Source organism: Pristiophorus japonicus, chromosome 8, assembly GCF_044704955.1.
Source record: "Pristiophorus japonicus isolate sPriJap1 chromosome 8, sPriJap1.hap1, whole genome shotgun sequence".
NCBI classification, from domain to species: Eukaryota; Metazoa; Chordata; class Chondrichthyes; family Pristiophoridae; genus Pristiophorus; species Pristiophorus japonicus.
In genome coordinates, this window is record NC_091984.1 from 198058711 (window position 1) to 198084494 (window position 25784).

The 25784-nt window shown below is 43.0% G+C and overlaps 1 protein-coding gene across 6 annotated transcripts in view; it reads right to left on the minus strand.

The window, feature by feature from the left end:
• Positions 1 to 25784, minus strand: part of fbxo21 (F-box protein 21) — a 127196-nt gene that overhangs the window by 80845 nt on the left and 20567 nt on the right. Inside the window, exons 11-12 of one of the 6 annotated variants that reach the window (XM_070887719.1) lie at positions 3990 to 4147; positions 1861 to 2530 (exon numbers count right to left, since the gene is read on the minus strand). The exons of 4 other annotated variants lie outside the window; for them this stretch is intronic. In XM_070887719.1, the coding sequence (XP_070743820.1) occupies positions 2358 to 2530; positions 3990 to 4147 (331 nt within the window). In that variant the 3' untranslated portion in view covers positions 1861 to 2357. Of the gene's footprint in view, positions 1 to 1860; positions 2531 to 3989; positions 4148 to 25784 lie in introns of those variants that run through there. One more of the 6 variants, XM_070887722.1, reaches the window with a different exon arrangement.

Genomic DNA, 25784 nt, shown 5'->3' on the forward strand with positions numbered 1-25784 from the left:
GGCCAATGGTATCTTGGCCTTTATTGCAAAGGGGATGGAGTATAAAAGCAGGGAAGTCTTGCTACAGCTATACAAGGTATTGGTGAGGCCACACCTGGAATACTGCGTGCAGTTTTGGTTTCCATATTTACGAAAGGATATACTTGCTTTGTAGGCAGTTCAGAGAAGGTTCACTAGGTTGATTCCTGGGATGAGGGGGGTGACTTATGAGCAAAGGTTGAGTAGGTTGGGCCTCTACTCATTGGAATTCAGAAAAATGAGAGGTGATCTTATTGAAACGTATAAGATTAGGAGGAGGCTTGACAAGGTGGATGCAGAGAAGATGTTTCCACTGATGGAGGAGACTAGAACTAGAAGGCATGATCTTAGAATAAGGGGCCACCCATTTAAAACAGAGATGAGGAGGAATTTCTTCTCTGACGGTTGTGAATCTGTGGAAGCTGGGACATTGAATAAATTGAAGACAGAAATAGACAGTTTCTTGAGCGATAAGGGGATAAGGGGTTATGGGGAGCGGGCGGGGAAGTGGAGCCGAGTCCATGATCAGATCAGCCATGATCTTATTGAATGGCGGAGCAGGCTTGAGGGGCCGTATGGCCTACTCCTGTTCCTATTTCTTATACGTCAGTTTGCCATAGGGCTTCACATAAAGCATTACTCCCCTTCTGGAATCACTCTGGATAAGGGATGCTATTGTTAAATCACTACCGAGAAGTACTAGCTAAGTACCAATTTGTATTAACTAGTTTGTGAACCCATCCTCAAGGTCTGTATTTTGTTTTATATAGAAAATATGCCATCAAAGAAAAGGATATCATATCATTCTATTCCCCAAAATAACACTCATCATCATCATATGCAGTCCCTCGGAATCGAGGAAGACTTGCTTCCACTCTTAATATGAGTTCTTAGGTGGCTGTACAGTCCAATATGAGAACCAAAGTCCCGGTCACAGGTGAGACAGATAGCCATTAAGGGAAAGGGTGGGTGGGACTGTATTGCCGCACGCTCTTTCCGCTGTCTGCTCTTGGTTTCTGCATGTTCTCGGCGACGAGACTCGAGGAGCTCAGCGAACCCGATGCACTTCCTCTATTTAGGGCGGTCTTTGGCCAGGGACACCCAGGTGTCAGTGGGGATGTTGCACTTTATCAGGGAGGCTTTGAGGGTGTCCTTGTAACGTTTCCGCTGCCTACCTTTGACTCGTTTGCCGTGAAGTAGTTCCGAATAGAGCGCTTGCTTTGGGAGTCTCGTGTCTGGCATGCGAACTATGTGGCCTGCCCAGCGGAGCTGATCAAGTGCTTCAATGCTGGGGATGTTGGCCTGGTCAAAGGCGCTAACGTTGGTGCGTCTGCCCTCCCAAGGGATTTGTAGAATCTTTCGGAGACATCGTTGGTGGTATTTCTCCAGCGACTTAAGGTGTCTACTGTACATGGTCTCTGAGCCATAGAGGAGGGAGAGTAGTACTACAGCCCCAAAATAACACAATCACAATACTGGCACACAAACTCTACTGGGCTCTGCAATGACAGTTGTCATTCACTACTAGCACTGCAAAGCTTTCATATCTCAAATTTCCCTGCTGGTGTTCAAATTCATATCTGCATCTGATTGACAGATTGACATCCAGAAACAGCAATCTCTAATCTGCAATCTGTCTCGAGACAGACCCGTCAGTTATGATTTGAGGAGGTTTTTCTGGTTGAGACAGCGGACATGGTAGATTTCCAGCAGAATGCTTTTACACCAGAAAAACTGAACTGTCTCATTCCGTGAAAAATACATTCCTCGTGATGTTTTCCACACAATTTATGCAAGGGTAGTACATGAAAATCAACTGACAAAATAACACCTTCGGTAAAATTCATTTTATTGTCTTACAATATTTCACACCAAAACCAGAAAACATTTATCAATGGAACAGAGTTTGTATTATGGCTTATACAATGGGATACTGCAATTTATCACCACCAGTAAATCAACTTCCTCGGTATTGGGCAAAACAAAATGAGATATCTTTTCTGTATCTTTTTCATCAGTATTTACATGTGTATATATGGGCTCTCCAAACTAGTATGGTGCAGAAAATAACTTAATTTGATGTAATTTACGCTGCAATAGATGCCCTGAGATACAGCTAACGTTCCCTCGAAAGCTCTCTGCCGGTATTGTGCAGCCCGTCGCTGGCTTTTTCAATTATAAATGCGCGAAACTGTGAATGGGCCGCTCAGCCAAAAAATAAATTCGGGGGAACATTGCTTACAGCACATTTCCAAACTTATATTGATGGGACTCACTTGGTTTGTTTTGCTCATTAAAACATGCTCATTGCAGCACTTCATTGCTTCCTGAACAACAACTCAGGAATGGTCAGACACCTTCTCCACAAGCTGTGATGTTAGTACCAGGTCATCTGGGTACTGGATCTGCAGTTCCTCATTTGCAACATAGTGTGTGCCAGAAAATTCTGAAAAGTAGCGGCCAACTTCTTCATGGACTATTTCCATTGGTGATGAATTACAAATCAGATTCTCTGCAACATTAATCAGGACACAGCATTTCAAATGTCAACATATAAAGACTTATTTATTATATATACACTAAATATCCAGAACAAGTTGCATTCTTACTTCTACTTGGGTATATTAACAAAAGCTTCAGCCAAAGATTGGCTAAAGACATGTATTGGTGTAAACAAAAGATGGGAAAAATTGTGACGGATCTAACTTCCCCAATCACGCTGTAAATCTAGATGTGACATCATTGTCGATTGTTGTATTATGCGAGAGAACGTTGCCAAGATAGCAGAATTTGTCCATGACCTTAAGTAGTAAGTTAGAGATTGTAACCACAGAGGGTGTGACTGCATGGCCAGGTATGGGCTGGACTATGACTTCAGTTTTTTTCAAGTTGATTCTAAGGCCCAAACACTGTGCTGCCCGAGCAAAGCAGTCAGATAGCAACTGGTTGCACCGGAGAGTGTGGGAGCGTAACACGCTCATCAGCAAAGAGCATGCCGTGAATGGTTATCTGCATTACTTTTTGGTTTAGCACGCAGCCGACGAAGGTTGAAGATGCCGGCGTCTGTGTGGCTTCAATATAGATTCCCTGTCACAGTTCTTGAACCCCTCAAGTTGTGCCACAAAAAGCACAATGATGAACAGGGTTGGGGCAAGAACACAAGTTAGTAACTGCAAATGGTGACCACACACCAATGCATGTGACCTGGTAATGTGAAAGATGTCAGGAAGTGACATTCAAAAGGATGCGTTTTTTTTTCTTTCTCAGCAGGTAGCTACAGAATGGCACTGGTAAAGTTTTGGGATTGGGTCACCTGCTTGACCAATCAATCAAGGTTAGAAGGCACCCAAAGGAACAGCAAGCGAACATTGGGGAATAAGTAACAGATATCATACCACTAAACTGTATGTGTTACTCAATGTAACAGTTTAAACAGTGTCATGAAAATAAGGCACACATCGTTTTTAAGCTTTATTTAACCATTTGAAAAACATTTAACAGTTTAAGTCAAGATTTAACTTTACAGCAACCGAGCCATTTTAAAATGTTCTATTTTAAGTATAAAATACAATGTTTTTCTTTAAATTGGATTACTTCAACTAACATGGCTTGCCTCTGTATCTTTCATCTTGATCTGTACTGTAACGAATCAAAGGTCAATTCTCAACTTTTATCCAGAAGGAATTTCTTATCCAATCGATCTTAAACTCAAACAGTAAGCACTAGAGTAGCTCAGGATGATTCAACAGACAATCTGTTTTTTTTTCTTTTTGCCTGTGCTCAACATCCCTCCCTATGCCATAAGCTCTGACTGGGAATTTGTCGCAAGGAGAATCTCTAGCGTGGATCAGCTTTCTACCACAGTCCGGTACAATTTATTGAGAATATCAGCACCGTCATCAATGGTAATTAATTATTCTACAAATTAAACATATAGACACATTATATATCTGAGCATTTAATTTATTTACCTTGTGCAGCATATCTGCATGAACCATCCTGGACAAGAACATTATAGAATGGTTGATCAGGCCCATGTGGTAGATTGTGAACTCGCATAGTTCTCATCCAATCCAATCCCATCATACACTTGGGATCCCATCCATATATCACACAGTCATAACCATATCTAAACAAAAGAAATCCATAGAGGAATAAACTTTTTAAACTAACTTATATTTTTGATACATGGCCATTGAGAATCTAGGCATGTGTTGACTATTAGCTTGCAGCATGTCCTGGGATTTAAAAGAAGATGAAGGATACAAATTGTATGAAGGAACAGGTGTGAGATGCACAGAAGCACTGTGGAAGATGTACATAAAAGCCAAAATAGAAGGCACAAAGTGGCAACTGATGACAAGGGAAAATATTGGGCAGCCTCACACACACACAGAAGAGCAATAGAAAGATAGACAGAATGAGATAATCAAAGATGGTTATAGAAGACTGATGATTTATATTTTTGTCAATGAGCAATGCCACAGAAGACCAACTAGTTATACATAAAATAAGATGGTATTAAGGATACAGATTTATTACAGATACCAAGCTAAAAACAGAACTCAGAATAAATGTAAACTGTGTAACCCATTTAGTTTGTCTGGCATAAGTCTGCGCCAGAAAACTAGCTTCACAAACTGAGTAACTGCAGTGCAGTAAAATAATTAAATTGCATTCAAGAAAAAGAAAAATTCATGAATCATGCAGAAGGGGCTTAAATTAAAATCAGATTTTAAATTAAATAAAAATATGCAAAACAAAAGTGTAACTATAAAGACAACCCTTTGCATAGCGTAAACAAAATAGACCCCATCACACAACAACAACTTGTATTTATATAGCGCCTTTAACGTAGTAAAACGTCCCAAGGCGCTTCACAGGAGTGTTACAAGACGAAACAAATACATTTGACACCACATAAGAAATTACGGCAGATGACCAAAAGTTTTGTCGAAGAGGTGGGTTTTAAGGAGTGTCTTAAAGAAGGAAAGAGAGTTAGAGTGGCGGAGAGGTTAAGGGAGGGTCTTCCAGAGCTTAGGATCCAGGCAGCTGAAGGCACGGCCATCAACGGTTGAGCAGTTATAATCAGGGATGCTCAAGAGGGCAGAATTACAGGAGCAGAGACATCTCGGGGGGTTGAGACTGAAGGAGATTACAGAGATAGGGAGGGGCGAGGCCATGGAGGCAGTTGTAAACAAGGATGAGAATTTTGAAATCAAGGCATTGCCCAACCGGGAGCCAATGTGGGTCAGCGAGTACAGGGGTGTTGGGTGAGCGGGACTTGGTGCGAGTTAGGACACGGGATGCCAAGTTTTGGATGACCTCAAGTTTACGTGGGTAGAATATGGGAGGCCAGCCAGCAGTGCATTGGAGTAGTCAAGTCTGGAGGCAACGAAGGCATGGATGAGGGTTTCAGCAGCAGATGAAGTGAGGCAGGGGCGGAGAGGGGCGATATTACGGAGGTGGAAATAGGCGGTTTTAGTTATGCCATGGATATGTGGCCAGAAGCTCACTCAGGGTTAAATATAACACCTAGGTTGCGAACAGTCTGGTTCACCTCAGAGAGATGCTACGGAGAGGGATGGTGTCAGTGGCTAGGGAACGCATTTTGTGGCATGCCTGAATCACTGGAGTAGAGAAACATAGAAAATAGGTGCAGGAGTAGGCCATTCGGCCCTGTGAGCCTGCACCACCATTCAATAAGATCATGGCTGATCATTCCTTCAGTACCCATTTCCTGCTTTTTCTCCATACCCCTTGATCCTCCTTAGCCATAAGGGCCATATCTAATTCCCTCTTAAATATATCCAATGAACTGGCATCAACAACTCTCTGCGGCAGAGAATTCCACAGGTTAACAACTTTGAGTGAAGAAGTTTCTCCTCATCTCAGTCCTAAATGGCCTACCCCTTATCCTAAGACTATGTCCCCTGGTTCTGGATTTCCCCAACATCGGGAACATTCTTCCCGCATCTAACCTGTCCAGTCCCGTCAGAATCTTATACGTTTCTATGAGATCCCCCTCATCCTTCTAAACGCCAGTGAATAAAGGCCCAGTTGATCCAGTCTCTCCTCATATGACAGTCCAGCCATCCCTGGAATCAGTCTGGTGAACCTTCGCTGCAATCCCTCAATAGCAAGAACATCCTTCCTCAGATTAGAAGACCAAAACTGAACACAATATTCCAGGTGAGGCCTCACTAAGGCCCTGTGTAATTGCAGTAAGACCTCCCTGCTCCTATACTCAAATCCCCTAGCTATGAAGGCCAACATACCATTTGCCTTCTTTACCGCCTGGTGTACCTGCATGCCCACTTTCAGTGGCTGATGAACCATGACACCCAGGTCTCGTTGCACCTCCCCTTTTCATAATGCGCCACCATTCAGATAATATTCTGCCTTCGTGTTTTTGCCCCCAAAATGGATAACCTCACATTTATCCACATTATACTGCATCTGCCATGCATTTGCCCATTCACCTAACCTGTCCAACTCACCTTGCAACCTCTTAGCGTCCTCCTCACAGCTCACACCGCCACCCAGTTTAGTATCATCCACAAATTTGGAGATATTACACTCAATTCCTTCATCTAAATCGTTAATGTATATTGTAAAGAGCTGGGGTCCCAGCACTGAGCCCTGCAGCACTCCACTAGTCACTGCCTGCCATTCTGAAAAGGACCATTTATCCCGACTCTCTGCTTCCTGTCTGCCAACCAGTTCTCTATCCACGTCAGTACATTACCCCCAATACCATGCGCTTTAATTTTGCTCACCAATCTCTTGTGTGGGACCTTGTCAAAAGCCTTTTGAAAGTCCAAATACACCACATCCATTTGTTCTCCCTTGTCCACTCTGCTAGTTACATTCTCAAAAAATTCCAGAAGACTCGTCAAGCATGATTTCCCTTTCACAAATCTATGCTGACTTGGTCCGATCCTGTCATTGCTTTCCAAATGCGCTGCTATTTCATCCTTAATGATTGATTCCAACATTTTTCCCACTACTGATGTCAGGCTAACCAATCTATAATTACCCGTTTCTCTCTCCCTCCTTTTTTAAAAAGTGGTGTTACATTAGCTACCCTCCAGTCTATAGGAACTGATCCAGTCGATAGACTGTTGGAAAATGATCACCAATGCATCCACTATTTCTAGGGCCACTTCCTTAAGTACTCTGGGATGCAGACTATCAGGCCCCGGGATTTATCAGCCTTCAATCCCATCAATTTCCCTAACACAATTTCCCACCTAATAAGGATATCCTTCAGTTCCTCCTTCTCACTAGACCCACTGTCCCCTAGTACATTTGGAAGGTTATTTGTGTCTTCCTTTGTGAAGACAGAACCAAAGTATTGGTTCAATTGGTCTGCCATTTCTTTGTTCCCCATTATAAATTCACCTGAATCCGACAGCAAGGGACCTAATCTTTTTCGCTTCACATATTTATAGAAGCTTTTGCAGTCAGTTTTTATGTTCCCTGCTAGCTTCCTCTCGTACTCTATTTTCCCCCTCTTAATTAAACTCCTCTGTTGAATTCTAAATTTCTCCCAGTCCTCAGGTTTGTTGCTTTTTTTAGCCAATTTATATGCCTCTTCCTTAATTTCCCTTGTTAGCCACGGTTGCGCCACCTTCCCAGTTTTATTTTTACTCCAGACAGGGATGTACAATTGATGAAGTTCATCCATGTGATCTTTAAATGATTGCCATTGCTTATCCACCGTCAACCCTTTAAGTATCCTTTGCCAGTCTATTCTAGTCAATTCACGCCTCATACCGTCGAAGTTACCTTTCCTTAATTCAGGACCCTAGTTTCCGAACTAACTGTCACTCTCCATCTTAATAAGGAATTCTACCATATTATGGTCACTCTTCCCCAAAGGGTCTCGCACAACAAGATTGCTAATTAGTCCCTTCTCGTTACACATCACCCAGTCCAGGATGGCCAGCTCTCTGGTTGGTTCCTCGACATATTGATCTAGAAAACCATCCCTAATACACTCCAGGAAATCCTCCTCCACCGCATTGCTACCAGTTAGGTTAGTCCAATTAATATGTAGATTAAAGTTGCCCGTGATTACTGCTGTACTTTTACTGCACACCTCCCTTATTTCTTGTTTGATGCTATCCCCAACCTACTATTTGGTGGCCTGTACACAACTCCCACTAGTGTTTTCTGCCCTTTGGTATTCCGTAGCTCCACCCATACAGATTCCACATCATCCAAGCTAATGTCCTTCCTTACAATTGCATTGATTTCCTCTTTAACCAGCAACGCCACCCCACCTCCTTTTCCTTTCTGTCTATCCTTCCTAAATGTTCAATATCCCTGGATGTTGAGTTCCCAGCCTTGGTCCCCTGGGGCCATGTCTCCATAATCCCAATTATATCATATTAGTTAACTACTATCTGCGCAGTTAATTCGTCCATCTTATTCCGAATACTCCTCGCATTGAGGGACAGAGCATTCAGGCTTGTCTTTTTAACACACTTTGCCCCTTTAGAATTTTGCTGTAATGTGGCCCTTTTTGTTTTTTGCCTAGGGTTTCTCTGCCCTCCACTTTTACTGTTATTTCTATCTTTTGCTTCTGACTCCATTTTATTTCCCTCTGTCTCCCTGCATAGGTTCCCATCCCCTCCTGCATATATGTGATCAAATTATTGAAAGCAACTAGCAGTTGCAGAGCATAGGCCCAATCGCCTATTTGTAAACTATTTGGACACAGGTCATGCGTATGCAAGCCACGTATAAAAGACAACTGGCTCTCAAGCAAGACAAGTCTGCCGATTATTGATATTCCTAATTGTTTGTCTGTTGAGTTTTGGAGGATGATTTTGACTCTGGGCAATAGTGAAAAATGGACCATATCTGATCAGTCGCCTGTTAGAGCTCTCCCAATTTTCATTTCCATTCAATCACTGTTTTACACTATCGCCCTCCTCCCCTCAGAATTATAATTTGTTAATGCTTTATGGATATGAAATTTGAGCAAATGAAGTGTTAACTGTGACAGAAATTTGTATTAGACAGCGTGTGTCTTCTAAAATGTGACAGCCAGGAACGATGTAAAGATGTACTCTTTTTATAAGATGAATAGATGGCTGTCGATGTAAGTAACAGAATAAGTAGTTTTGGGGAGGAAATAACAAAGTAGCTAAAACCTTAAGCAAGATTTGTAAAACAGTACATAAATAGTATTGCAAATATGGGCATGTATCTTTCAGTATCAGTAATATGCATAATATTTTTGCCTCGAGTCAGCCATGTGATGTACTGTAAATTTGAATCATCGACATGGTGAAGTAACGGAGAGAGCTGATGTGGATAATGTGGTTGATGTTTATATGGACTTTCATAAGACGTTTGATAAAGTACCACATAATAAACCAGTTAACAAAATTAAAGCCCATAGGATTGAAGGGACAGAGGCAGCATGGATACAAAATTGGCTAAGGGACAGAAAGCAGAGAGTAGTGGTGAACGGTTGTTTTTCAGACTGGAGGGAAGTATATGATGATGTTCCCCAGGGGTCAGTATTAGGATCATTACTCTATTTGATATATATTATGACCTAGTATACAGGACATAATTTCAAAGTTTGCAGACAACACAAAACTCAGAAATATAGTAAAAAACGAGGAGGATATTAGCAGATTTCATGAGGAGAAAGACTGAAATGGAAAGACACATGGCAGCTGAAATATAATGCAGAAAATTGTGACGTGATACATTTTGGTAGGAAGACAGAGGCAATATAAACTGAATGATACAATTCTGAAAGGGTGTGCAGGAACAGAGAAACCTGGGGGGTGTATATACACAAATATTTGAAGATGAAAGGACAAATTGAGAAGGCTGTCAAAAAACATATGGAAATCCTTGGCTTTATTATTGGAGGCATATAGTACAAAAGCAAAGAAGTTATGTTAAACCTTTATAAAACACTGGTTACACCTCAGCTTGAGTACCGTGTTCAATTCTGTGCACCACACTTTAGGAAGGATGTCAAGGCCTTAGAGAAGGTGCAGAAGAGATTTACTAGAATGGTACCCGGGATGAGAGACTTCAGTTTATGCGGACAGAGTGGAGAAGCTGCAGTTGCCCTGCTTAGAGCAGAGATCGGCAAGAGGAGATTTGATAGTGGTGTTCAAAATCATGAATGGTTTTTATAGTGTAAATGAGGTGAAAATGTTTCCAGTGGCAGAAGGGTCAGTAACCAGAGGTCACAGATTTAAAGTGATTGGCAAAAGAACCAAAGGAGGCACGAGGAAAACAATTTTTACACTGAGTTTTGGCGATCTGGAACGCATTGCCTGAAAGGGTGGTGGAAGCAGATTTAATAAAAGGGAATTGTATAAATACTTGAAGGGAAAAAATGTACAGGGCTATTGGTAAAGAGCAGGAGAGTGGGATTAATTGGATAGCTCCACCAAAGAGCCAGCACAGGCACGATGGACTGAATGACTTCCATCTATATGATACATTTAGGCTACCCTGGGACCACAACAAACATCAGAAACTATACTCTCGGTTCCAGACTACTCATAAGATCTGCTAAAAATATTTCAAATGTTTTTGATGAAGCTACTAAGAAAGATGGTCAACGTGCAGCGGGGTCAATCCAGAGTTATTTGTCCAGGAAACTTCCCACTCGATTAGTTATATTAAGGAGGTAACTACAAATGATCAGTAGCTGTCAATAGCATGTCAGTTTTATAAACCACTTTACACCTACACAGTGAACACAATTTTAATCGGGTCACTAACCTACAACAAGTATAATAGATAGCCAGTAATTTATTTTTTCCATTTAGAATATAAGATAGGATTTTTCTTTAAAGGTACTAATTAAGCCAACTAAACAGGCTATTGAATACCTTCATGCATATTGACAAAGTGGATAAGGAGACAATGTTGTGTGTCACTGGAACAATTCGGTTCTTGTCTTATAATTAAATATTGGTCATCTGTTGCCCTGATTTGAGTTAATCAGCACCAAATTTTCTCCAACTCACAGATCAATAAAGATTCTCACACTGCCAAATGTCAAGTAAATGACAACCCAAAGACACGCATTTCCAACATTACCACAGTGAGTGTTAGAGCTCCCATCATATTAATAAAAAATGAGACGGAGTGGATTACAGACTGTAATGTAATATTTAGCTGCTGCTGATCATATTGGTCGCTTAAATTACATGTTTCGGTCATCAAACTTGTTTTTTGAATTATAACCTTCTTGACAGACACCATCCCAATTAAATTTTATAAAATGACTAACTCTAATTTAATTATAATGTAATTTACTCGGTTTCTTACAATCTATGTGCAAAGCTTGCCTTACATGACAGAAAAGATACTGGACCAGATTTTGCTGAACAAATGTCGGCTGAACGACGCACATAGAAACATAGAAAATAGGTGTAGGAGTAGGTCATTCGGTCCTTCGATCCTGCACCACCATTCCATAAGATCATGGCTAATCATTCACCTCAGTACCCCTTTCCTGCTTTCTCTCCATACCCCTTGATCCCTTTAGCCGTAAGGGCCATATCCAACACCCTTTTGAATATATGTAACCAACTGGTCTCAACAAATCTCTGCGGAAGAAAATTCCACAGGTTAACAACTCTCCGAGTGAAGAAGTTTCTCCTCATCTCAGTCCTAAATGGCTTACCCCTTATCCTTAGACTGTGACCCCTGGTTCTGGACTCCCCCAACATCGGGAACATTCTTCCTGCATCTAACCTGTCCAGTCCTGTCCCGTCAGAATTTTGTGTGTTTCTATGAGATCCCCTCTCATTCTTCTAAACTCCAGTGAATACAGGCCCAGTTAATCCAGTCTCTCCTCATATGTCAGTCCTGCATCCCAGGAATCAGTCTGGTGAACCTTCGCTGCACTCCCTCAATAGCAAGAACGTCCTTCCTCAGATTAGGAGACCAAAACTGAACACAATATTCCAGGTGAGGCCTCACCAAGGCCCTGTACAGCTGCAGAAAGACCTCTCTGCTCCTATACTCAAATCCCCTAGCTATGAAGACCAACATGCCATTTGCCTTCTTCACTGCCTACTGCACCTGCATGCCAACCTTCAATGACTGATGTACCATGACACCCAGGTTTCGTTGCACCTCCCCTTTACCTAACCTACCGCCATTGAGATAATATTCTGCCTTCGTGTTTTTGCCACCAAAGTGGATAACCTCACATTTATCCATATTATACTGCATCTGCCATGCATTTGCCCACTCACCTAACCTGTCCAAGTCACCCTGCAACCTCTTAGCGTCCTCCTCACAGCTCACACCGCCACCCAGTTTAGTGTCATCTGCAAACTTGGAGATATTACACTCAATTCCTTCATCTAAATCATTAATGTATATTGTAAATAGCTGGGGTCCCAGCACTGAGCCCTGCAGCACCCCACTTGTCACTGCCTGCCACTCTGAAAAGGATCCGGTTATCCCGACTCTCTGCCAACCAGTTCTCTATCCACTTCAGTACATTACCCCCAATACCATGTGCTTTAATTTTGCACGCCAATCTCTTGTGTGGGACCTTGTCAAAAGCCTTTTGAAAGTCCAAATACACCATATTCACTGGTTTTCCCTTGTCCACTCTACTAGTTACATCCTCAAAAAATTCTAGATATGTCAAGCATGATTTCCCTTTCATAAATCCATGCCGACTTGGACCAATCTTGTCACTGCTTTCCAAATGCACTGCTATTTCATCTTTAATAATTGATTCCAACATTTTCCCCACTACTGATGTACATCCCTGTCTGGAGTAAAAATAAAATGGGAAAGGTGTTATTAATGCCGTTATTAGTGCACAAATCGACCAGCAATTTTTGACGTGGAAGAGATACTCCGTGAATTGCAAGTCATCAAGTTGCTGGCCAGTTTGCACCGCTCTCCCATTAACTTTGTGGAAACTGCATCTTTCCCTTCACATCTCCGTCATTTTCATGAAGTTGCTGCATTTCCACATTAAACTCGCCACAGAAAGTTAAGTCTAGTAATCAGCGCAAGTACTCTTTTATCGAAGTGATAATTGTTAATGACTGCCAATCAACTTCTCTTGCCCAGAAAGTAAATAATTGTGTGGGTTTCAGGTTCAGGTTGTGAATTGTTTTAGGAGATTTAAAAAATATCTAATGTTACATTCTTAACTTTTTTCACCACTTTTTCTTTGTCTCTTTTTTCTCTCTTGTAATCCAATCTTTCTATCCCTCTCTTTATTTCACTTTCTGTACCTTATTTGACATTGAATCCACCCACTCTAATTTACCCTCCTTCTCAGTCCATCTTGTTCACCCCAGATGCCCTGTTGCCTCGCCGCACCATTATCAGCTCGCACTTCCACTAACTTTTTGGGCAACATTTTTTAAAACCTAAATGTGCAGTTGCAAGTCTAACTAGCCCTGTGAGATCTGGCCCAATAAAATGTTGTGATGGAAATAGATACACCATGCTGTGTTGCAATCATATATTTTACTGATTGTTAAACTATTCGTGACTATAAACATAATTTATTTTTTACATTTCAAAATTCTACTTACATAATTAAGTGAGCTTAAAATCTTGACCTTTAGGAAATAGAAATAGAAAATTCTGGACATAATTATTTCTGGCATTAGGAAAAACAATTATGTCAATAAGCAGCAGCTCCTCCAATGGCAAGAGTAGCTGAGTCACAGTCTGTGCTGAGTTAGCTCATTTCTGCCAGGCAGTGGTAGAGATGCTACATTTGGCCTCAATGGCCCTGTGTTAAGTAGAGGAAAATTAGCCAACATTTCCATTCCTTATTGCGAACTAGTAACTCCTGCTGAAAACATGTGTGTGTTGGGAAAAGGCAGGCACAGCCTTGGCCAGTTAAATAGCCTACCCACACTCATTGTCTAGGCTTACACATGAAGAGCAGCCACTTGGGCAAAGTACTGAAGGTTGCTCGCTGCCTGTGCATTCATGTCATAGCGAAGAGTCATCGCTGAGAGGAGATGGGGCGAAAAAAAAAGTAACAGTACTCGGCGCTCCTAATCAGATTTGATATGCTACACTGTGGTGCTCTGTAATTTAATTGGAAATGTAAGTGAGCAAAAACACAAGAACCGGGGTGTGGAATTACATTTTTCTAATATTTTGCTAAATGGTTTTAACTAAAATATAGTACTTAATTAGTCCATGATGTCAAGTGAGGCATCAAAGATATACCATCACAGATTCTGGAAATACAGGAGAGTCACTTTGTAAACAAATATGGGGTAAAATAGGCACCTAAAAGCCACAACTGATTGAGATTTTACCATTTCTATTCTTTCAAGATAATGGTTTCCCTTGTAAAGTATGAAATCTATCAACACTGAATTACTACATAAAAAGAAGCTGCTGAACTATCCTATCAAAAGGCATACAATATTGAAATACTTACTATTTAATAAGCAACATGATTCAGCAGTGTGGTTAGCACAGCACTAGTTAGGTATGGGGCACCATGTTAATGAATATGTTCTCTTAAAAGACAGCATTTGCTCATTCCCTACATGTTCAAATAGGAGCAACTATACAAGAACATAAAAGGACAAAAAAAATCCATTCGGCCCATTGAATGCCATCTCCCTCTATCATTCCAATTTACTCAGCCAAGCATGTCAACAGGTAGTACCAAAAAAATCCCTCCCCAGTTTCCTTGGATATATGCCGCCTGGCCCAGGGGATTATTAGCTTCAGTCCCTTTAACCTAACACACACTTCTGCCACAGTGATTTCAAAATCCTCTGGGATATGGATTGTATTATAAAAATTGGACAGCAAGTCAATATTTTCCTCTTTACGTCTAAATAAATTAAGGAACTACTATTTTTGCTTCACCTTCAATTTCGCCATTAATGTTATCCTTCAGAGTTCGAACTTCCTCCCAAATCACGCTTCTGCTGTATTTTGAGGAAATAATTTTATTGTACGTACTTACCTTCTTCTTCTCCAGGACCTACTGTGCATCCTTAAGGAATTTTATAGTCTGTTTCAACAATCTCTTATAAATCGGCCAAAACTCTCCCAGGCCCCCTTTTACCCTAGAGGTTTTGAATAGATAGTTTCTCTTTAATTGCTTTTTAATTGTTCTACTCTCCCATTTTGCATTTAGTTTATACTTTTCTTAGGTATATGCCTATTCCTATTTTCCTCAAGGTGAGGTAATGATGGGAAATACGTCCCAACTAACATCTATTCGTTTCATCCCTCATCCCACTGAAGTGAGTTTACAGAAATTGTCTAGACTTAGATGAGGTAATTACTTTGTAAGTGCAATTATTAGCCAGCATTGTCACTGATTAAATAGCATAAATGGTGTAAAATATTCAATAAAAATCAAAAATAAAGTATTTACATAAACCATGTGCAGTAATCTTCATCTTCAGCAACTCTCACAAACATGCACAGCGAGGAATATCCAAAGACTATATTCTTTCATAAACCCTTGCACCAACTTTGGAATGATAATCTTGTTCTTCACAAATATACATATTCTTCTTATCAGATTATGTCATGGTGTAAAATGACTTGCACTCTGATTCTCCACCTTTGTTTTTGCTAAAAAAAAATCACTTGATTAATATGACTGAAGACTAAGGATCTTGGACTTTCAGAAGGCTTTCGACAAGGTCCCACACAAGAGATTAATGTGCAAAGTTAAAGCACATGGGATTGGGGGTAGTGTGCTGACATGGATTGAGAACTGGTTGTCAGACAGGAAGCAAAGAGTAGGAGTAAATGGGGACTTTTCAGAATGTCAGGCAGTGACTAGTGGGGTACCGCAAGGTTCTGTGCTGGGGCCCCAGCTGTTTACACTGTATATTAATGATTTAGACGAGGGGATTAAATGTAGTATCTCCAAATTTGCAGATGACACTAAGTTGGGTGGCAGTGTGAACTGCGAGGAGGATGCTATGAGGCTGCAGAGCGACTTGGATAGGTTAGGTGAGTGGGCAAATGCATGGCAGATGAAGTATAATGTGGATAAATGTGAGGTTATCCACTTTGGTGGTAAAAACAGAGAGACAGACTATTATCTGAATGGTGACAGATTAGGAAAAGGGGAGGTGCAACGAGACCTGGGTGTCATGGTACATCAGTCATTGAAGGTTGGCATGCAGGTACAGCAGGCAGTTAAGAAAGCAAATGGCATGTTGGCCTTCATAGCAAGGGGATTTGAGTACAGGGGCAGGGAGGTGTTGCTACAGTTGTACAGGGCCTTGGTGAGGCCACACCTGGAGTATTGTGTACAGTTTTGGTCTCCTAACCTGAGGAAGGACATTCTTGCTATTGAGGGAGTGCAGCGAAGGTTCACCAGACTGATTCCCGGGATGGCGGGACTGACCTATCAAGAAAGACTGGATCAACTGGGTTTGTATTCACTGGAGTTCAGAAGAATGAGAGGGGACCTCATAGAAACGTTTAAAATTCTGACTGGGTTAGACAGGTTAGATGCAGGAAGAATGTTCCCAATGTTGGGGAAGTCCAGAACCAGGGGACACAGTCTAAGGATAAGAGGTAAGCCATTTAGGACCGAGATGAGGAGGAATTTCTTCACCCAGCGAGTGGTGAACCTGTGGAATTCTCTACCACAGAAAGTTGTTGAGGCCAATTCACTAAATATATTCAAAAAGGAGTTAGATGAAGTCCTTACTACTAGGGGAATCAAGGGGTATGGTGAGAAAGCAGGAATGGGGTACTGAAGTTGCATGTTCAGCCATGAACTCATTAAATGGCGGTGTAGGCTAGAAGGGCCGAATGGCCTACTCCTGCACCTATTTTCTATGTTTCTATCTCTTGGGCCAGACAATATATATCTTGAGAAACTAGGGAAGAAATTTATGGGTGCTGGCTATAGACTTGCTAAGCTGGGAATCTTGCAGAGTGTCAGACAAAAACGACATTCAAAAAGCTGAATGGCTTTTTTTCATCTGAACCATGTGCGTGTCTAGATTTTACTTATCAAATCCCTCAGAGACCAATTTTACTGAGTAAAAATTTTCGAAGATTTTGCATGTTATGTAAATAGAGTTACGGACTGCATTACTCCAGATAATTATCTGTTTCCTTTAAGTGAGAGAACCTTACATAATCCCATTGCTATACTTCAGACTTTCCCTGCCCCCCCTCAACACCTTTCCTTTATGTTCAATGCAGTTTCCATAATCAAACCATGTCAACTATGAACCTATTATGCCATGTTTGGGTTAGCATGCCCAGGTTTTTAAAACAATGAACACACAAGTGCAGCATATTGCTCATTGGAGAAGACATGGTATGTTCACAGTGATCCCGTCACTTCTGATAGGTGGAAAATAATTACTAGACCAATACGTACAGATCTAAGCTATTCGGTCAGATTTATTTACAGGTTAAAAGACACTGCAAAAAATGTTTTAAAAATTAAACTAGAATCAGCGCACACTGGGCTCATATACAACAATTTACATCTATATAGCATCTTTAATGTTGAAAAGGCTCTTCAAAGAGGTATAAGTTAAAACAAATGACAAGCCAAAGGAGGAGAGCTTTGGAGAAGTGACCAAAATCTTGGTCAAAGAGATGGGTCTTAAGAAATGTCTCAAAGGAGGAGAGGGAGTTGGACTGGGGAGGGGGCTTCGGAAAGGAATTCCAGAGTCTGACAGCTGAAAGTACGGCTGCCAATGGTGGACCAAAGAGGGGGCAATTCACAAGAGGCCTGAGTCAAAGGAATGGAAACTTCCTGGGGTGTTATAGGGCTGGAGGAGATAAAGAGATAGGTAGGTGTGAAACCATGGAGATATTTAAGAACATGAATGAAAATGTTTAATTTGGGTTAAATGTTGGTCAGCGGGGCAGGTGTGATGGGCAAGCAGGACTTGGCACAGAATAGGATATAAGCAGCAAAGTTTTTGATGAGCTGACACTTACAAGGGACAGATGGGAGATTAGCCAGGAGAGAACATAACATAAGAAATAGGAGTAGGAGTAGGCCATTTGGCCCATCGAGCCTGCTCCGCCATTCAATAAGATCACGGCTGATCTGATCATGGACTCAGCCTCCACCTTCCTGCCGGCTCCCCATAACCCTTTACTCCCATATCACTCAAAAATCTGTCTATCTCCACCTTAAATATATTCAATGATCCTGCCTCCACAGCTCTCTGGGGCAGAGCGTTCCATAGATTTACAACCCTCAGAGAAGAAATTCGTCCTCATCTCAGTTTTAAATGGGCAGCCCCTTATTCTGAGACTATGTCCCCTAGTTTTAGTTTCCACTATGAGTGGAAATATCCTCTCTGCGTGGAAATATCCTCTCTGCATCCACATTGTCAAGCCCCCTCATTATCTTGTATGTTTCAATAAGATCACCTCTCATTCTTCTGAACTCCAATGTATATAGGCCCAACTTATTCAACCTATTTTCATAAGTCAACCCAGTCATCTCAGGAATCAACCTAGTGAACCTTCTCTGAACCTCCAATGCTTTTGTACTCCTATGCCTGTTTATAAAGACAAGGATCTTGAGAGGGGAGCGACCTATCAAAAGCCCAGCGGGAGATCGAGAGCCAGCGGCAGTTGGTGAGAGGGGAGCAACCTATAAAAGGCCCAGCGGGAGATCGAGAGCCAGCGCCAGTTGGTGAGAGGGGAGCGACCTATAAAAGGCCCAGCGGGAGATCGAGAGCCAGCGTACCGGTGCAGCTACAGCGGGAGAGAAAGCAAAATAGAAGTAGAAAGTAATCAAAAAGTGACGTCACAGCCAATGGGGTAAGTGATTGGCTGGTGATTGGTGAGTAGCTTTTCTTTTATTTTTTATATCAGTAAGTGAACTGTAACATTGTTATTACCAATTTAAGGGTATCTAAGGTTAAGGCATGGCAGGAGAGCTCGGTCACGTGATATGCTCCTCCTGTACCATGTGGGAACTCGGGGACACTTCCGGTGTCCCTGGGCGCTACGTGTGTGGGACGTGTATCCGCCTCGAGCTCTTGACGGTCCGCGTTGCGGAATTGGAGCTGAGGGTGGATTCACTCTGGAGCATCCACGATGCTGAGAATGACGTGAGTATCACGTGTAGTGAGTTGGTCTTACCGCAGGAGAAGGGTCCACAGCCAGATAGGGAATGGAAGACCAGCAGGAAGAGCAGTGCAAGAAAGATAGTGCAGGGGTCCCCTGTGGTCGTCCCCCTGCAAAACAGATACACTGCTTTGAGTACTGTTGGGGAGGATGACTCATCAGGGGAGGGCAGCAGCAGCCAAGTTCATGGCACCGTAGGTGGCTCTGCTGCAAAGGAGGGCAGGAAAAAGATTGGGAGCGCGATAGTGATAGGGGATTCGATGGTGAGGGGAATAGATAGGCGTTTCTGCGGACGCAACCGAGACTCCAGGATGGTATGTTGCCTCCCTGGTGCAAGGGTCAAGGATGTCTCGGAGCTTGTGCAGGACATTCTGAAATGGGAGGGAGAACAGCCAGTTGTCGTGGTGCACATTGGTACCAACGACATAGGTAAAAAAAGGGATGAGGTCCTACGAAAAGAATTTAAGGAGCTAGGAGCAAAATTAAAAAGTAGGACCTCAAAAGTAGTAATCTCGGGATTGCTACCAGTGCCACGTGCTACTCAGAGTAGGAATCGCAGGATAGCGCAGATGAATACATGGCTTGAGCAGTGGTGCAGCAGGGAGGGATTCAAATTCTTGGGGCATTGGAACCGGTTCTGGGGGAGGTGGGACCAGTACAAACCAGACGGTCTGCACCTGGGCAGGACCGGAACCAATGTCCTAGGGGGAGTGTTTGCTAGTGCTGTTGGGGAGGAGTTAAACTAATATTGCAGGGGGATGGGAACCTATGCAGGGAGACAGAGGGAGACAAAAATGAGGCAAAAGCAAAAGACAGAAAGGAGATGAGGAAAAGTGGAGGGCAGAGAAACCCAAGGCAAAGAACAAAAAGGGCCACTGTACAGCAAAATTCTAAAAGGACAAAGGGTGTTAAAAAAGCAAGCCTGAAGGCTTTGTGTCTTAATGCAAGGAGTATCCGCAATAAGGTGGATGAATTAACTGTGCAAATAGATGTTAACAAATATGATGTGATTGGGATTACGGAGACGTGGCTCCAGGATGATCAGGGCTGGGAACTCAACATCCAGGGGTATTCAACATTCAGGAAGGATAGAATAAAAGGAAAAGGAGGTGGGGTAGCATTGCTGGTTAAAGAGGAGATTAATGCAATAGTTAGGAAAGACATTAGCTTGGATGATGTGGAATCTATATGGGTAGAGCTGCAGAACACTAAAGGGCAAAAAACGTTAGTGGGAGTTGTGTACAGACCTCCAAACAGTAGTAATGTTGGGGAGGACATCAAACAGGAAATTAGGAGTGCATGCAATAAAGGTGCAGCAGTTATAATGGGTGACTTTAATATGCACATAGATTGGGCTAGCCAAACTGGAAGCAATACGGTGGAGGAGGATTTCCTGGAGTGCATAAGGGATGGTTTTCTGGACCAATATGTCGAGGAACCAACTAGGGGGGAGGCCATCTTAGACTGGGTGTTGTGTAATGAGAGAGGATTAATTAGCAATCTCATTGTGCGAGGCCCCTTGGGGAAGTGACCATAATATGGTGGAATTCTGCATTAGGATGGAGAATGAAACAGTTAATTCAGAGACCATGGTCCAGAACTTAAAGAAGGGTAACTTTGAAGGTATGAGGCATGAATTGGCTAAGATAGATTGGCGAATGATACTTAAGGGGTTGACTGTGGATGGGCAATGGCAGACATTTAGAGACCGCATGGATGAATTACAACAATTGTACATTCCTGTCTGGCGTAAAAATAAAAAAGGGAAGGTGGCTCAACCGTGGCTATCTAGGGAAATCAGGGATAGTATTAAAGCCAAGGAAATGGCATACAAATTGGCCAGAAATAGCAGCGAACCTGGGGACTGGGAGAAATTTAGAACTCAGCAGAGGAGGACAAAGGGTTTGATTAGGGCAGGGAAAATGGAGTACGAGAAGAAGCTTGCAGGGAACATTAAGGCGGATTGCAAAAGTTTCTATAGGTATGTAAAGAGAAAAAGGTTAGTAAAGACAAACGTAGGTCCCCTGCAGTCAGAATCAGGGGAAGTCATAACGGGGAACAAAGAAATGGCAGACCAATTGAACAAGTACTTTGGTTCAGTATTCACTAAGGAGGACACAAACAACCTTCCGGATATAAAAGTGGTCAGAGGGTCTATTAAGGAGGAGGAACTGAGGGAAATCTTTATTAGTCGGGAAATTGTGTTGGGGAAATTGATGGGATTGAAGGCCGATAAATCCCCAGGGCCTGATGGACTGCATCCCAGAGTACTTAAGGAGGTGGCCTTGGAAATAGCGGATGCATTGACAGTCATTTTCCAACATTCCATTGACTCTGGATCAGTTCCTATCGAGTGAAGGGTAGCCAATGTAACCCCACTTTTTAAAAAAGGAGGGAGAGAGAAAGCAGGGAATTATAGACCGGTCAGCCTGACCTCAGTAGTGGGTAAAATGATGGAATCAATTATTAAGGATGTCATAGCAGCGCATTTGGAAAATGGTGACATGATCGGTCCAAGTCAGCATGGATTTGTGAAAGGGAGATCATGCTTGACAAATCTTCTGGAATTTTTCGAGGATGTTTCCAATAAAGTGGACAAAGGAGTACCAGTTGATGTGGTATATTTGGACTTTCAGAAGGCTTTCGACAAGGTCCCACACAGGAGATTAATGTGCAAAGTTAAAGCACATGGGATTGGGGGTAGTGTGCTGACGTGGATTGAGAACTGGTTGTCATACAGGAAGCAAAGACTAGGAGTAAATGGGTACTTTTCGGAATGGCAGGCAGTGACTAGTGGGGTACCGCAGGGTTCTGTGCTGGGGCCCCAGCTGTTTACATTGTATATTAATGATTTAGACGAGGGGATTAAATGTAGTATCTCCAAATTTGCAGATGACACTAAGTTGGGTGGCAGTGTGAGCTGCGAGGAGGATGCTATGAGGCTGCAGAGTGACTTGGATAGGTTAGGTGAGTGGGCAAATGTGTGGCAGATGAAGTATAATGTGGATAAACGTGAGGTTATCCACTTTGGTGGTAAAAACAGAGAGACAGACTATTATCTGAATGGTGACAGATCAGGAAAAGGGAAGGTGCAACGAGACCTGGGTGTCATGGTACATCAGTCATTGAAGGTTGGCATGCAGGTACAGCAGGCGGTTAAGAAAGCAAATGGCATGTTGGCCCTTCATAGCGAGGGGATTTGAGTACAGGGGCAGGGAGATGTTGCTACAGTTGTACAGGGCCTTGGTGAGGCCACACCTGGAGTACTGTGTACAGTTTTGGTCTCCTAACTTGAGGAAGGACATTCTTGCTATTGAGGGAGTGCAGCGAAGATTCACCAGACTGATTCCCGGGATGGTGGGAGTGACCTATCAAGAAAGACTGGATCAACTGGGCTTGTATTCACTGGAGTTCAGAAGAGTGAGAGGGGACCTCATAGAAACGTTTAAAATTCTGACGGGTTTGGACAGGTTGGATGCAAGAAGAATGTTCCCAATGTTGGGGAAGTCCAGAACCAGGGGTTACAGTCTAAGGATAAGGGGTAAGCCATTTAGGACCGAGATGAGGAGAAACTTCTTCACCCAGAGAGTGGTGAACCTGTGGAATTCTCTACCACAGAAAGTAGTTGAGGCCAATTCACTACATATATTCAAAAGGGAGTTAGATGAAGTCCTTACTACTCGGGGGATCAAGGGGTATGGCGTGAAAGCAGGAAGGGGGTACTGAAGTTTCATGTTCAGCCATGAACTCATTGAATGGCGGTGCAGGCTAGAAGGGCTGAATGGCCTGCTCCTGCACCTATTTTCTATGTTTCTATGATCCCAAATGTTTTTTTTTAAATAAAAGGCCTTCTCAACTTGTCTCCCCACCGGTTTCTCTGTTCCTGCACGCTCTTTAAAAGTGCACCATTTAGTTTATATTACCTCTCCTCATTATTACTACCAAAATGCATCACTTCACACCTCGGCATTAAATTGTGTCTGCCCATTTTACCTATGTGTCTATGTCCTCCTGAAGTTTGTTACCACCTTCCACACTGTTTACTACATTTCCGAGTTTCATGTCATCTGTAAACTTTGAAATTATACCCTGTATAACCTAATCATTATACATATCGTGCAGTAAAAGTTCAGAGCCCTTGCATGTTGTGAGACTGGGACTACAAATCTTCAAGGTTCTAGACATTTATTTGTTTAATTTGGTAATAGAACTTTACATAATCCCATTTCCAACCAACATACAATCAGGATGCATATTGGAGAGCATTTCTTTGTGCGAGTCCTCGTCTGATCAGGAACCACCAGGAAATTATAAAGTAATTTTCCTCCATCCATGGAACCCCATGGTCTGACATCAAAATAACTGCCTTGGAATCAAAGCAGCCATAATGAGCATTCTATAGTCCTTTACTAAACATTAGCCCAGAATTTGCAGTCAACGGCGAATCAAAGGCATTCACCACTCCCCAATGTAAGCTTCGCATAAAGATCTCGTAATCTCTGTGGCGAGAATTTCGAATTTTCCGACGCATAATTGAAATCAACGCAAATTAAAGGGGATTCCCAGCGAAGAGCCGCTATGATATCAATAAGCTGTCTAAGCAGCCAATCAAAATGCAGAATTCTCAGACAGCGAAGCAGGAAGTGGATAAGCTCCTTTGATGCTAACTTTTTTAAATTGTTGGAGTACGCAAAGCAAAGATTGGGGCTCTCACATGGGTAAAAGACAAACCTGAAATAAAGTTGAACAAACTAAAAAAATATATATATTTTTATTAAAATGGATAAATTTGACACTTCACAAAATTAAAATTAGTTTTTCAGGGTCATAACTTTTGTTTAGCAGTCAATACGCTGTTAAAATCCCAGTTCCACCTAATCCAAAAGGGTCTAACTTTTCATTATCATCATAGGCAGTCCCTCGAAATCGAGGAAGACTTGCTTCCACTCTAAAAAAGTGAGTTCTCAGGTGACTGTACAGTCCAATACCGAAATTACAGTCTCTGTCAAAGGTGGGACAGACAGGCACTGAAGGAAAGGGTAGGTGGGGAGTCTGATTTACCGTACGCTCCTTCCGCTGCCTGCGCTTGTTTTCTGCATGCTCTCGGCGATGAGACTGGAGGTGCTCAGTGCCCTCCCGGATGCTCTTCCTCCACTTAGGGCAGTCTTTAACCATGGACTCCCAGGTGTCAGTGGGGATGTTGCACTTTATCAAGGAGGCTTTGAGGGCGTCCTTGAAAAGTTTCCTCTGCCCATCTGGGGCTCACTTGCCGTGTAAGAGTTCCGAGTAGAGCGTTTACTATGGGAGTCTTGCGTCGGGCATACGGACAAAGTGGTCTGCCCAACAGAGTTGGTCGAGTGTGGTCAGTGTTTCAATGCTGAGGATGTTGGCCCGATTGAGAACACAAGACGTTAGTGCGTCTATCCTCCCAGGGGAATTGCAGGATCATCGTTGATGGTATTTCTCCAGCGATTTGAGGTGTCTGCTGTATATGGTCCACATCTCTGAGCCATACAGGAGGGTGGGTATCACTACAACCCTGTAGACCATAAGCTTAGTGCCAGATTTGAAGGCCTGACCCTCAAACACTCTCTTCCTCAAACGACCGAAGGCTGCGCTGGCGCACTGGAGACAGTGTTGGACTTTGTCGTCGATGTCTGCCCTTGCTGATAGTAGGCTCCTGAGGTATGGAAAGTGAACTTAAAGCAACAACCCAACTCAGGAGCAACAAAGCCGCTCTACAGATGGTTGAAGGCCGAGGTCCAACAAAAAAAACGCAACCTAAGGAATAGATGGTGGATGGAGAAAGCACAGCCATGACGTGCGTGGATTCTTCACCAGTCAAGTCCACCTACGACCCAAGCTCCACCCCACTGCTGGCCAAGAACAGGGAGACACTCATCAAGGACACCGAGGCAGTCAGGGCCTGCTGGAAGGTGCACTTCGACGATCTCCTTAATCGAGACTCTGCCTTTGACACGAGTGTCCTAGACTCCATCCCGCAGCATGCTACCCGCCACCATCTCAGCAAAACCCCAGCCCTGCACAAGGTAGAAAAGGCCATTCGTCAGCTCTAGAACAAGTCATCAGGAGCAGATGGAATCCCCGTTGAGGTACTAAAGTATGGCGGAGAGGCACGATTGGCTCACGTGCATGACCTCATCGCTTTCATCTGGAAGGAGAGCATGCCGGGAGATCAGACATGCCGTATTCGTGACCATCTTTAAAAAGGGGGACAAGTCCGACTGCGGCAACTACAGAGGAATCTCCCCGTTGTCGACCACTGGGAAAATCATCACTAGAATCCTCCTCAACCGTCTTCTCCGTGGCTGAGGAGCTCCTCCCGGAGTCACCGTGCAGATACCGCCCGCTACGGGGTACAACGGACATGGTCTTCATGGAGCGACAACTGCAAGAAAAATGCAGGGAACAGCACCAACCCTTGAACTGTCAACCGCGAGGGACTATAGAGCGTCCTCCTCCGTTTCAGCTGTCCACAAAAGTTTGTTACCATCCTTCGCCTGCTCCAAGACGACATGCAAGCCGTGATCCTGACCAACGGATCCACCACACGTCCAGACCGGGGTCAAACAGGACTGCATCAATGCGCCAACCCTCTTCTCGATCTTCCTCGCTGCCATGCTCCATCTCGCGCTCAACAAGCTCCCCGC